This window comes from Emydura macquarii, unplaced genomic scaffold (assembly GCF_026122565.2).
Source record: "Emydura macquarii macquarii isolate MOO-44397 ecotype Brisbane River unplaced genomic scaffold, CSIRO-AGI_Emac_v2 contig_2897, whole genome shotgun sequence".
NCBI classification, from domain to species: Eukaryota; Metazoa; Chordata; order Testudines; family Chelidae; genus Emydura; species Emydura macquarii.
Genome location: NW_027133034.1, coordinates 6,515,518 through 6,529,963, shown reverse-complemented (window position 1 = coordinate 6,529,963; position 14,446 = coordinate 6,515,518). Strand labels below are relative to the sequence as shown.

Below are 14,446 nucleotides of genomic sequence, written 5' to 3'. Positions count from 1 at the left end.
CCAATCTTGACTTAAAAATTATCATTAATGGAGAATCCACCATGATCTTGGTAAATGGTTCCAATGGTTAACTACTCTCACTGTTAAAAATGAACATCTTTTTTCCAGTCTGAATTTGGCTAGTTTCAACTTCCAACCACTGGATTGTGTTACGCTGTTCTATGCTCTGAAGAGCCCATTATTAAATATTTGTTCCCCGTGCAGGTACTTAACCTTCCCTTTGTTAAGCTAAATAGATTGAGCTCTTTGAGTTTAATCACTATAAGGCATGTTTTCTAATCCTTTAATAATTTCTCATGGCTTTTCTCTGAGTCCACTCAAGTTTTTCAAAATCCTTCATGAATTGTGGACTCCAGAATTGGATATAGTATTCCAGCAGCAGTCACACCATACTGGCCTCTTTTGTAAAGTGTTCTGAGATCCACTGATGAAAAGCACTATATGAAAGCTAGGTATTATCATTATGTAGGCCCTTAAAAGTGAGAATAAGTATTTGTGATGCCAAGGCAAAGGTACTGGAACCAGAGGATAGATCTGGAGTTGGTGCTAAGGGTAATGGTGCCAAATGACGAGTACACACAGAAGTGGTCGCTTCCTGTGTTTTGCCAAGGCTACTACCTTAATTAGCGGGGCTGGTTTTGTCTGTGATATTGCTTTTGATTTAGCCAGTGCTAGCGCCAAGTAAGGGATTCATTCCCAATGTAAGGCCTAGAATATTCTGGTTTTCGGCATATAACAGAAGGGGGTGCTGAGGCTGGAGCATCTTGTGCCCTGTCCCTGTGTAAGACCACCACAGTGCAGAGGCTCAGTACCTACCACCTTGGAGGCTGTAGGAACTGAGAAGCCTGTTGAGCCTGGTGCCTCAAGTTAATTCCCTTCTAGCATGGGGAGTAAAGGTGCAACAAACCACAGAATGAGTTACCAAGTGGGTATTACAAAGACATAGAAGACAATGGACATGGGCCATCAGTCTCTGGCCATCAGGCAGGAGGCACACCTCTTAAAAACCTTACAGGGCTCAGGACTCACGGTCTCCGTGAAGGGACAAGAGCAAGAAGACAGTTACTAAACTTTCCATAACTGTTGTTCTTTGAGATGTGTTGCTCGCACACCTACATGGGAATGGACATGAGCAAGCACTTGAAAAAGAACTATATGCTAATTTATATTTTATACTACTCTACACAAACAAATCACAAGAAAAAATAAAAAGCTAGACTGAGACAAGACCTAGCCTAAGGATATGAAGCTGATTCTGTACACTGTATGTGGTGGAAGCCAAAGAATTGAGGCACACACACAGTGATGAAAACAAGCTAATGTGAGATCATTCATACACTTAATGAGCATGGCTTTTCAAAGTAGTTTTACAGCCTGACACCAGGAACACCATATCTCATAGAAAAGGCCTTAAAACAGTGGTTCCCAACCGGTGGGCCAAACGTGGCCCATGAGGTCTTTCAAAGTGGCCCGCTGCTCCCCTCTTGCTGGCTGCAGAAGACAACCGCTGCCTAAAGACCGAGATGGAGCGTGTTGCTGTAGCAGGGAACATGGCAAAGCCCTCCACCTTGGTCCATAGGTGCCGGGGTCCCTGCTGGAGCCAGAGGGAGGGGAGCACTGGTCTCCTGTCCCCCTGGTTGCAAAAGGTAGCCACTGCCTAGGGACCCAGGTGGAGTGTACGGGGCTACAGGATGCGCGATTTCCCTGCTACAGTCAGGGAGACGGAGATCAATGAGGAGGGAGGAAGCATCCTCACTGAACTCCTTGTGTCTGGCTGCAGGGGGTGGCGGGGGCTGCTGGTAGAGACTCGTGGCCCTTTAGGGTTGTAAAAATGCTATCTGTGGCCCTCAAGCCAAAAGAGTTGGGAACCACTGCCCTTAAAGATGAAATTGCAGTTCAGGAAAATAGGAATGAATCACACGGAACAGAACCAGGCAGAGAAGTTGTACATGTTTCTTCCATATGGATTTGGCAGCTGACCAGTACTTCAAATCTGACCTGCAAACCTTCTCTTCCGCTCTTGAACAAAGACTGCTATTTAAGCCAAATGGTAGAGTCATTTTGTGATGCAAATATATGCCCTCTAGGGTCTGGGATGCATCCTCCAGTCTCATTTTCACAAAAGCTACACTGGATTTTGATTTCTGTCAATGAAAGACTAATACACTGAACCCCAGTATTTTAACTGGCTTTACTATATTGTTCATTTCTCACCATTCACACTGTCAAATCAAAAGTCTTATGGAAAATAAAAAGTCTTACATGGGTCTAAGCAAGGAGGTACTTTGCATTTGATCGGTGCATTTTTGAAAACTAAATATTAACCAGTTTTATTGTTGGTTTCTGTTTGTTTAGTGGCCATGTAGAATTATTGGATTGTGACCAAATAAAGCAGCTTCATTACAAATGTGTTCCCCAAAAAAGTTTACTATAAAAACAACTATAAGTAATTGTGTGGAATGATGTGTAGAGGAGTTTTTATTGCATGTTCTGAAATGCTGTAATTTACTGCATAATAAATTTAAAAAAAATGCAACTACAAATTTTCTACCCCGTCCGCTCAGACTTGAACTATGTAAGCTATGAGCACTGTAAGCTATTCATAGGGGAAATTTCGTATTTCAGAATATCAATTATATCTGGAGGAATGTTGTCACAATTGAAAAGTTAATATTTGTAAAAGACTTTGGAGCTGTGCTATATATATATGCTAAATATTTTTTTTAGGATGTATTTATAAAGTGGAAAGACAACTTACTCTTCACAAAATAAGTTTACTCTCCAAAATGAGTAATAGCACTTATTTAATCATCTGTCCTGAGAAAATATAGGATCTGAACCTGCAGTTCTCAAGGTAGTTCCCCCTCGATATATTGGATAAAACACAAAGTATGGAACATTTCCTCCTTACCAGGTCAATGCTCCTGTGAAGTCAGGCTTTAAAAAAAAAGTATAGTACTGTATTACTATAATTTAAATAGAAGTTACTTGTATTTACCTTGGCATCTTCTGGAGTCCTAAAATTAATAATTTTACCAAATTCTTTGGCATGGAACACGGACTTAACTCGTTCCTACAAAACAAACAATTTTAAGTAAAGATATGATCTCAGTTTTTCTAAAGTTAATGAATGTATAATGCTTTTCTACTCTGAATTGCTCTATAACAGTGACCTTCAAAGTGCAGTCTACATAGTAAACCAATTTTTAATAAAAAAATCTTGTCTTACACATATCATTCTGTTTAATATACTATAGATCACTTTAAACATCTATATCTATAGAATAACCTATTCTACCTGGGACATGCGGGTTAATTAAAAGCAAAATTTTATGTGCTAAATTTTTCTATGAACTAAAGGTCTGAAGTAAACTACATAAGAATGTATATATACAGGAGCTAAATTTAACTGTTTCTTGACAATTCTCTCACAAATGGACACAATTTTTCATGTATGGACTTGCTTTCATAGTGAATTCCAGTTTAGGATTAATCCCTCTTCCTGGTTGCTGCTCCCTTTAGGAGCATAGTCCATGGAGGGGATATTACGCCCCTATGACTTTATTCTCAGACACACAGCCGAATAATAAGAGGTATTCCTGAGTGAGTCCAAATTTCCCAATTTCCACTCCTCTCAGGAAGACTTTAAAAGCTGGGAAATGAAGAGTTAAAAAGGGAAAGCTGAGTTTCCATTCTGTTCCAATTGCTAGAGGAATGTTAGTTTGGGACATGACCAAGCCCTCATACACAAGTCCGAGCTGCCTCCTGTAAATGTGTCATGAAAAAAAATTAAGTGATATTTTAATATTTCACTCTACTACTAAGCAGGCATCCACCCCTACCTTGGCTTCAATGCGTAATCTCCTTCCATCAACAATGAATGGCTCTTTGGTAAACTCATCGTAAGAGTACTGCCACTCACACGTCAGTTGTCCAAATGTTCCTTTTGTCACAAACAAAACACCACTAGCAAGAATAAAATACAATAAACAGTTAAAAAATGAAGGCAGAAAACAAAACAGGGTATTAAATACTCACCCCCCCCCCCCAACCAAAGAATTTAGGAACGAAATATTAGGTACAGTGAGGTTTGTCTTAGTATTTCAACACACACATCACAGCACAACTTTTGAAAAGACTTAGGGCTTGCCTAGGCAAGGACACAGGAAAGTTAATCCAAATTAACTTTGAAAGTTCATTAGTTAAATTGCATTAAGCCCCTGTGTGGATGCTGTTATTCAGAATTAAAATGGCCTTAATTCGGTTTAGCATAATTTACTTTGGAGGTGAATTAAGGTAAATCAAATTAAGGCTACTTTAATTCTAAACAATAGCATCCACATAGGGGTTTAATGTGGTTTAACTAACACACTTCAAATTCACACTTTTCGTTAATTTAATTAATTTGGATTAATTTTCCTGGATGTACCAGTTTAAACAACTCCTAAATTTTGCAGAGTCCTGTGATTATTTACAACAGCATCTATCAGCATCTTTCTTTTATGCCAAAGCAGCAACTCTACTTCTAACTTGTGATTCTCAGAGGAAAAATAGGCCTCAGACTAAAAAAATGGAAATGATTTATGTTCCACTATTAAATGTGTTTGAGTCTTAGAGGAAATGCCATTCCTTTATTACTGAGTATCTTTACTTCAATCCCAGTCCTGCAATGTGCTTTACACAGGTGGATCTCTGAGTCCATGCAGAATCCCACTGACTTCAACCTGACTAAATATGTAATTTACCTGTCTCAGTTACAGAAAACACGAAAGCAAATTTATCATCGTTGGATGATAGAAGCTACATGTTAGGCACAAGATAATATATTCTTTGCCAAACTGGCAATGAAGGAGTCACAGATAACAGGATGCCAGATAACAGGATGCCCCATTTTGTGTGTGTTTATATAACACAGAATCTCCAGATAGCCACACTCATGTGAACATATATATCTCCATATATCCACATATATAAACACATACTTTACAATATGATAAAAATAGTTGTTTATCTAAAATAGGATAAATTCCAAAGTAATTATAGCTCCAACAGTTTGGTTGTACATTTTGAAGTATTTACTATTCAAAGAGAAAAGCCTTTACCTTTTTGTTATCATTAACAAATCTGTATTATTGACCATGGCATGTGCAATATATCTGAGTTTTGCAAATCTTCCATTTTCAATTTTCTAGATGAAAAAAGAGAGGTGTTAATAGCATCCCATAAAATACATTAATTCATGCAGTTATTTCCTGTATAAAACTCAATTTCTAATCTGAAATAAAACAGCTCACTGTAACTTAACACATCATTGCATTTTCTATCCAATAAAGGGCCACCTACAAAAAATCGGAACACAACTAAAATTTTTGTGACATTTTACATTTGCCATGAAGATATAACCGTTAGACACAAGAGCTTCACACAATTTTATGTGAAATTGATTTCTTTTAATACAGATACGCAAATAAATGTTAAGGTTCCACTGGATCAGCCCTGTCCAAAAGTACATGACTCAGCAAGGTCTTGATTCCAAAACAGCTCTACAGAAAAATTTTGAACTCAAATTTTCCCATACTTGGAGTGTATTCCAATTTAGTACAGACCAACATAATTCAAAATTATAGGAAATAATAAATGGATTCCAAACATAACTACAGGATGACTCTTGGACTCTTTAAATTAGGATCAACCTGACTACCATGAACACTTTGGAATCACTATCACTGATAGTTGAACTGAATTCATTTCTATACAAAAATCCCAGATCATCTATAGGATCAGATTAACGTCAAAACACTTCTTAGGTATTGGAGGTCACATGATGGACAGCATGCATCTGCGTTCTCTGTGTGTTTTCCATTACAACATACATACTTATTTACAGTCGCTTGTGAATAATATAGCTAAATCTTCGCACTGCATTTAAAATGGTGAATCCATGATATAAGACTTCAGTTTTAAATGCTGAGGCTCTGTAAATTTAGTACTACTTGGCAGCTTCTGTCAGCCTTTGTTTCAGAGGAAAGAATGGTTACTGACCTTGGTAACTGTTGTTCTTCCAGATGTGTTGCTCATATCCATTCCCCATTAGTTTGTATGTGCACCACATGCACTGGTACTGGAGAGGTTTCCCTCAGTGGTATCCACAAGGCTAGTTCTAGCCACGTGCACCTTCCCTGGTATATAGGGCGTGACCGGCCGCCCTACTCTCAGTTCCTTCTTGCTGGAACTCTGGCAGAGGGGGAAGGACGGTGGGTAGTGGAATGGACATGAGCAACATATCTCGAAGAACAACAGTTAGAAAGGCCAGTAACCATTATTTCTTTGAGTGCTTACTCATGTCCATTCCCCATTAGGTGACTTCCTAGCAATGCCACTGGATGTGGGCTAAGAGCTCAAGGACATGTTGTCTGCAATACTGCTCTGCAAAGCCCGTGTCATCCCGGGCCTGCTGAGTGATCACATAATGGGCTGTAAAGGTATGGACTGATGACCAAGTTGCCGCTCCACAGATGTCCTGTATCGGGACCTGAGCCAGAAATGCTGACGATCATGCTTGGGCTCTTGTAGAATGAACCATCAATGGAACCAGGGGTGTGATATTTGCCTGTTCAGAGCATGCTTGGATGAAGGTGGTGATCCAGGAGGAGATCCTCTGGGATGATACTGACAGGCTTTTCATCCAATCAGCAATTGTGATGAACGACAGTATGGATCTGCAGAAAATCTTAGTCCTATCCAGGTAGAAAGCCAGAGCTCACCTGATACCGAGTGTGTGAAGGCACCTTTCCTCGTCAGATTTGTGGGGTTTGGGAGAAACTGGTAGGAATATAGTCTTTTTGTTGGGTTCGCTCCTGGATTGGCCCTTGAATCTTTGTGGCTGATGGGGCATAATGTGCTTCCTGGAGGATGACTGGGTGTAGAGACCCAGAGAATATATAATGGCCCTGGAGTCTTTTCTTATCTTCCCAGCCAGGCTTGCTGCTTTAAAATGCGTAACTGTAGGCTCGTGGTTGAATAAACTTTTCTTCTGAAAAGGTCTAAATTTCTTCGCCTCCTTGTTCTTTGGGGTCAAGCTTGCCTGCCCCTGCCTGTCCCTTTCTTTGGCCGCTGTTACCACCAGTGAGCCTGGGGAAGGGTGGGTATACAGATATTCAAACCCTTTCACAGATACATAATACTTTCTTTCAGCACGTTTGGATGTTGGGGGCAGTGAGACTCAGGTCTGCCACAGGGCCTTGGCTAGCTTTACCACCCCATCATGAACCAGGAGGGTCATTTTGGATGGGGCCAGTACTGCCAGGATATCAAAAAGTTCATCCGCAATCTCATTAGCTCCTCTGCCTTCAGGAGTTATGAGCTCTGAATTTATCATGTGGGACTGCAATGGAGGACCCTATTATAGCCTCATCTGGTGAGAAGGAAGATGATACTGGCAAGGGTGGAGGAATGGGCTGGGTGGCAGATACTGCACTTAGACAAGATATGAGCTTCTCCAAGGCAAAGAGGCAGCACTGGTGGTTATCGCTGACTGAAAAGGAGTGGTGGCAAGAGATGCAATTCTTAAATCCTGGGAGCCTGGACATAATCTAAGTTCTGCTCTGAGGGACTGGAGGATCCCCTGGGGTAGAGATTCTAACTAACTACTTATCTAACTATGAAAACTACTAACAAAATTAACTTTTAAATATTTATAGGAAAGAAGCTTGAAGAGAATCGGTTTCAGACACCAGAGGATTCCAACTCAGGTAATGCATGGCAAGAAGGAATGGGAGAGGCGTTGGTCCACACTGCCCCTTATACTCTAGGCATGAAGCACAAGGAGACAAACTGCGCAGGAACGGACCATTAGACACTACTTGTTAGAATTCTCTGGTCTCAGGGCCATGGAGCGCATGGATACCCATAGTGGAATACACACAGAGACTAGCACTTGAAGAACTACTCACCGAGCTGAGCAAATGTTTCACTGACTAGATGTAGAAGGATGACAAAAATTATCTGTGAAACTGGACCCCAAAACAGGTATATGTAAAAATTAAATCCAAGCACAGGTCCATTTTCCACTCTGTGCAGATTATTCTTACTAGTAGCAAAGACTACCCTGGCATATGCACATGCAAGGGCCATTACTGGATCTGGGGTGTACACACAGAAATGGAGAGCATGCCCCTCACTCCCTTGATGTCTTAGAAGATTTTTAAAGTGGTAATCTTCATTGGTTTTGTCTCTGGGGATCCATATTAGGAGCACTGCCACAGTTACCCAGAACTCTTGCATCTGAAGTTTCTGGCATATTTGGTACCCCGATGGGTAATGGGGTATATGTATACTCACCTGTCACACTCTTACCTTCAATCTTTTGGAAAGCATGAAGCTTCTCAGAGTTCTGAAAGTAGGAGATGGAGTAAGAATAGAGGCAGCAAAATTCCACTCTACAGTCTCTCTGCAATGTATGGACTGGCACCTGGCAATTGCCAACAGTATGTGTGATGCCCTATCAGAAACTGGCCCACATATATTTGAAAGGTTTAAGGGTCATCTTAATTAACTGAGGCAAATTGGAGGTGGGGGGAATGGGAGAACCAGAAGATTGCTACAGATTAAATACTGCTGTGGATCTGGTAGGCCACACCTCTTTGCACTCAGCTAACCAGCTATTTTAGCTGAACAGAATGAAAAGTATATTACCCGACAATCTTCTCTGAGCAGCTTTTCTCTTCATCACTAATGGATAATACCTCCCACTTGTAGAATGTGGAGGTGATCCTACGTTGTTGCTGGAAACTCCAGAACTAAGTCCTGTCCTTCAGCTCAGGCCACCAGAAGAGTTCTTCCAAAGCTGCAGATATATCCCACCAACAGATTATTAGCATTAACACAACATAGTATCCTGATTTTAAGGTTATTATATATATGTCCAAATTTCCCTTTAGAGAAAAAATTCAACTGTAAAATATTGTATTCTGGTCATTTACCAGACTATTAGGGTGGGCTGAATAAGGAGGGAAGCTGATAACAGAAAGAAAATTATTAGGTAAGAAATTTCTCATTCTGCTGCACAGATTTCCTTCCTCATACATCACTAATAGGAAATAGCAAGCAGTGAATCGCAGAAGTAGGGGTAGGATAAACAGAATCTTTATTATTATAGTTGACTAACAGGCAAACAGAAGTTCACCCAACAAAGCTTTGTAATTTAACATTACTTGGGAGCCAATGCAGTAACACCTTCCTACTTACTTTGCAAATCTTCCTTGAGGATCTAATTTTTTCCACACAATACCACCAGGGATCTTGTAGAGGGAGACTTGATTCTTTCTTTGTAAACAGTTTCCCAGATAAGCAGCATGCCAAGTGGTGCAGGATTTTAACATCTTACCTGCAGCAGTGTTGAGGCCCTAAAGGCCCTGGCATTTTGGATGGAATGAAATGAACAGGCTACAGCGGACGTGTGTACTCAATATATTTGAGATATATCTTTGCACTGCTAGGAATGCCAATTTATACCACAACATTCCAAAAAAGGGTACTAGCGATTGGAACAAAAACATTTCCCAGGAATAGTGGAAAGAATTTACGTCGAACAGAAAGTTTTCCGGAGGTATAAGAACACCACTTTATACACAACAACAATAATGTGATTCTTGTATGGATACAGAAACTAACTCTCAACTCCATCTTTCAGAGGCAATAGCAACTAGAATGTCCTGCAACAGATTTGTCTGATCTGTCATTCTGAATAATCCTGAAACTTGATGATACTCAGATGGGCAGTCTGATGCGCCTTCCTAAGGAATGGTCCTAGGGCTGTTACTGACCTCTTGTAAGGTGCTTGGTTGTAGGACTCCAAATCAACCATTCTGTAAAAATTCTAGTGTAGCTGAGATCACTAGTTATCACTACTATTTGTAATGCAGTAGCAGCTAAAGGTCACAGCCCCACTGTGCAGGCTACTGTACAAATAAAAAGACAATCTGTGTCCCAGAGAGCTTTCTATTCCCCCCCTGACACTAGAAATTATTTAGACCACATCAATGAATGGAATTTCCCGGTTCTGTTCTGTCTGAATATTTACAAGTATTGATCGATGAGGCTAATGGAGAAACTCTGCTGAACTACACACTTCTCTTCAGATGCCCAGACTGTTAACTGTAGGTTAACCAGGTCTGGATGAAGAAGACATCCGTGCTTTAAGAAGTCTGGTGTTTTCTACAGGTGAAAAGAAGGTTCTACGGCTATCTATTCAAGTCTGAAGTGCATCTTGGGCCAGAAGGGGACTAGGAGAACGACACTGGCTCTTCCTTTTCCCTCTTTTCTGTATTCTTTATGTGAACTATCTTAAAATCAGCAGCTTCTTCTGAGCCCAGGACTCTATTTCCATTGCCAAAAAAGTCTGACCTCTGTTTATATCCCTTCCAAAATCAAGGAGTAAACACTGATGGTTCAATCGTTAACTTCAAATGGGAAGTAGGAGGCAAATTCCCCTGTGATCACCATATATCTACCCGCTAGATGGTTTCTCGAGTCTTCTTCTGAAGTAACTGGTACTGGCAACTATCATAGACAGGATACTGGAGTCGATGGACTACTGGGTCTGAACCTGTGTGGCCATGTTTATATGTGTTTGTTCAGATGTGTCATTGACAGAGCTCTTGAAGTGAACTAAAAGGATGTGTACTCTGAGATTTTAGAAACATGTCTTCCAGATAGTCTGTTGACCCTGAAAGGATTGCTTCTATAGAGTGGGTTGCTGTTAGCATGATGTCTGTACTTATATGCCCACAAAAAGACATTTGAATAGGATTGGGCAATTACACCTAATTTTGTAACGTATCCAGGGAGTGGTTCTGTGTACTGAGAAGGAATTTCTGGAGACAAATTTTGAGAAATCCCTCAGATGACCTGATGCACAGCACCCGTAATATTAGCCACTGGAGATAACTGGCTCTAGATGACCACTGCCAGAAAATGACTAATTCAATGAAGTTTTGCATCTTTGCAAATCTTTAGCATCATGATAAAATTATAGCTAGAGCCCGGCCATGAATTACTATACACTGGGGTCAACAGCTTCTTGATTTTGAACAACTGGTGGGTATGAATCCTTTCTGGCAGCCAACAAGTTATGAGAGGGTCCGTATCTCTGGACAGGGCACAGATTGGCATATTGTCCATGAACAGATAAAAATGCGTAACTTGTGATATGAGCCTTGCTCTGACTAACAGCCATTTCTTAGGACTCTGGGTGCAGTTGGTAAATCAAAAGGAAGAGATTTGTACAAGAATTATGAGTTCTCATACACAAATGCTCCTTTTGTCTTTGTCATGCTGAGGATTTTTTTAGATTGGGAAGAAAATATATACAGGTTTTCTTGGGAGCTTCTGCTCCAGAATTTTAACTGGCTGGGGAACAGTCCCTTCTTGAAAATTCATGTTGTTGACTATGCTGGCTTTGATAGTGAAGGTGGAAGCCTCTCTACTATCTCAATTATTAATTTTTCGGTTTCCTTGAACAGCTCCTCATCTGTAAATTTGAATGCCCAAGGTATCTGTTCAGGATGATCCTATTGCTAACATGATTTCCTTGTAGTCACTGAATTAGGAACCACTGCTTTTGTAACAAGTCACATCAAAGAATTTGACTAGAATCGAATCCGAGGCCTCTCATTCCAAACCTCTGTGTGAATAGTTATAGATGAGGCACTGAAATTACTGTGCAGTACGTCTTCACTCTTATTCTCTCTGGGGTCTTTTGGAAGAAAGTCACAACTTCAGAATGGATTTATGTCTTCCGCTGATGGGGGTCCTGCTGCAACAACCTCAGGTTCACATAATTTATGAAATTCCTTTATGTTTTTATATAACATTTGAGTTTAAGGTTTTTTGGGGTTTTTTTTTTTTGGTGATATGTTTGTGGTACTTCCACTGGCTCTTTATGGGGAGAGATAGCATGCTGTTCATCTTGGTTTGGGAACTCCTCAACCAACAAGGGGTCCTGGTAGACATACTTTGATTGTGGGACCAGCCTGTTACACAACCCCAAACTCCTGAAAGCATGCCTACCTGCTCTACCAGACTGGCTAGCACCACTTTACGAGTGACTTAGGGTATGTATACACTGACAGCGGCAAATTTGCTGCCGTCAGATCAATCTATCTACATGGACTGAGCGGCAGTGAAGACCCACTTAATCAATCTGGAAGTCGATTCAATTAAACCACCTCCTCAAAATGGTAGCGCTGTGTTGATGGGAATGCATTTTCTGTCAGCGCAGCGCAGTGGAGACAGCGCGCTAAAGGGAAGTTAGGAAGCCGAGTTACGAAGTAACTCCTGTCGACTGCTAGCGAATTTCCTGGTAATAGAGTTCTAAGCCTTAGAACCACTCAGGGATTTACTGAGTAAAACGGGTTATTCTGAACACGGAAAGGGATTTCTCACTAACCTCCCTGTATTCCCATGATAGTGCAGTTGTAAAGGAAATGAAATACTCATGTGCCCTCATTCTGATCACAGTTTCTGGAGTCCTCTTTATGCTTTAATATAAGCTAGCCAATGGAAAAATGGGAAGAGTGGAGAGAGAGACCCCTTCCCACTCATCTGACTGATCCCTTTCCCTGGCAGAGTCTATGGGCTGAAAGTCAGACAGGCACAATTCCCACTAGACTGTAACCTGAAGCAGGGCTACACAGGAGACGGCTTCTCTGCATACCCATACATACTGCAGGGTGGGGAAGGAGTGCTGAGCCTGAAAGACACTGTGAAAGAGCCTCTGTGAGGAGAAAAACCCCAACAAAGAGTCTATCTCACCCCCAGGGTTAGAAGGCAAAGGAGAAAGGGCTTAAAACTCAATTTGTACATGGCTTGCTCATTAACTATACAGATTGGTAGTTTACAAAGGGAACACTTGCTTCTGCCTTCTTGGGACTGAAGTCTCTGGAATTTACAAGACTTACCCCCTCAGCGCCTGTTCAGGGGTTCTCCTCTTTGTGGGAATCCTCGTGCTACTGGTTGAGCCTCCCCTGGTGGAATCATGGCTGGGGTCAAGGACCTACACACTTGTCCCACTCAAAGCCTCAGGAGTTGGCAGTGCAAAGGTTAGCAGCTTGTGGCAGCAGACGCTAACCTTCTCAAGCCCATATCCTGGCATAGCCAGGGTTGATGGCTTCTGGCAGCAGGTCATAGCTTGCCCTCTAAGCATTCTGACAAGCTGCCTAAACATCTCGGAGTTAGCTTGATGCTTGTAGGGCTTCTCTGCTGCCACAATGAGGGATAGAGAGAGCCCGTTCAAGAGGCGTTATTCCAGAGAAACCTGTGGCCTAATTCCTCACCTCAGCAGAGAGAGAGAGAGGAGCTAGAAGCTGAAATGAAGTCATTATTGCACAAAAACAAATACAAATTAAAATTAAAAACAAAATGCTCATAAGAAACTAAACTGCCAACTTATACTGCAGCCAAAAGCAAAAAGTCTGGTGGCCTGAACTAAAGGAGGGCACTTAATCCTGGAGACCCCAGCAGCAACAAAGGACCAGCTCTGAATTCCACAGGTGAAGGTATTTTAGTGATGAATGAGAGAAGCTGTGTGATAGAAAAGTAAACAGTTACAATATAGTAAACAAATTAGTTAAATGCACAGCAAAGGTTAGTCCATGTTTATGTAGCCTGGTAACTTTCTTTAGCTATCTAAAATAAATCTTAGTAGTACCAAGTACAAATCTTTTACCACACTCATTTCAAGCTGTTGTATCAACTAGGATATAGATATCCTGTACAACACAATTAGAAATCCTTGATGGCATCACTTTAAATGAATGAATTGTTCATGACATCATAAGATCAACAAGTATTCCTAAAATGTTAATCAACAAAACAAAAATAAAAATCAGTGAGCAGAATTAGCTACTCCAAGCTAAATTATAACAATAGGAGCATGTTCCTGTTTTACTTGTGCAAACAAAATGGCTAACTTCAGTACAAGTTTTTGGGTACATAAAGAATAGAGATCAGGGCATAACTGTATTTATATTTGATACTGTTAATTATCTATCATGCTGTTTTTTCTGAAGCTTTGGAGAAAAATAGTAGCTCTACTAGCATCGGGCTATGTCAATCTGTTGTTACTTGCTCTAAGCATGGAGTATTTCTTTTCCATCTACAGTCCTATTCAGAACAGGCTATTTGTGCTGGGAGAAGGTGAAACATCCAAACACAAATACATTTTTTCCTGATTTGATAAAAACACTGCTTTAAAAAGTGTAATTATGGTCAGAAAAAGTGACAATGTAAAAATGGCTCTATATTAACCAAATTCTCTTCTACTTGCTGTAAAGTCACATTAAAGAGAGAGAGACAAGGTATGAGGTAATATCTTTTAGTGGACCAACTTCTCTTGACGAGAGAGAGAAGCTTTCAAGCTACACAAGTGACTTGAGAAAGAGCTCTG

The 14,446-nt window shown here is 40.7% G+C and overlaps 1 protein-coding gene across 2 annotated transcripts in view; it reads right to left on the bottom strand.

Moving 5' to 3' along the window:
• Nucleotides 1-14,446, bottom strand: part of VPS13A (vacuolar protein sorting 13 homolog A) — a 271,467-nt gene that overhangs the window by 4,989 nt on the left and 252,032 nt on the right. For both annotated transcript variants that reach the window (XM_067568877.1, XM_067568878.1), the window contains exons 69-71: nt 5,103-5,188; nt 3,843-3,966; nt 2,999-3,073 (exon numbers count right to left, since the gene is read on the bottom strand). In XM_067568877.1, the coding sequence (XP_067424978.1) occupies nt 2,999-3,073; nt 3,843-3,966; nt 5,103-5,188 (285 nt within the window). The remainder of the gene's footprint in view (nt 1-2,998; nt 3,074-3,842; nt 3,967-5,102; nt 5,189-14,446) is intronic.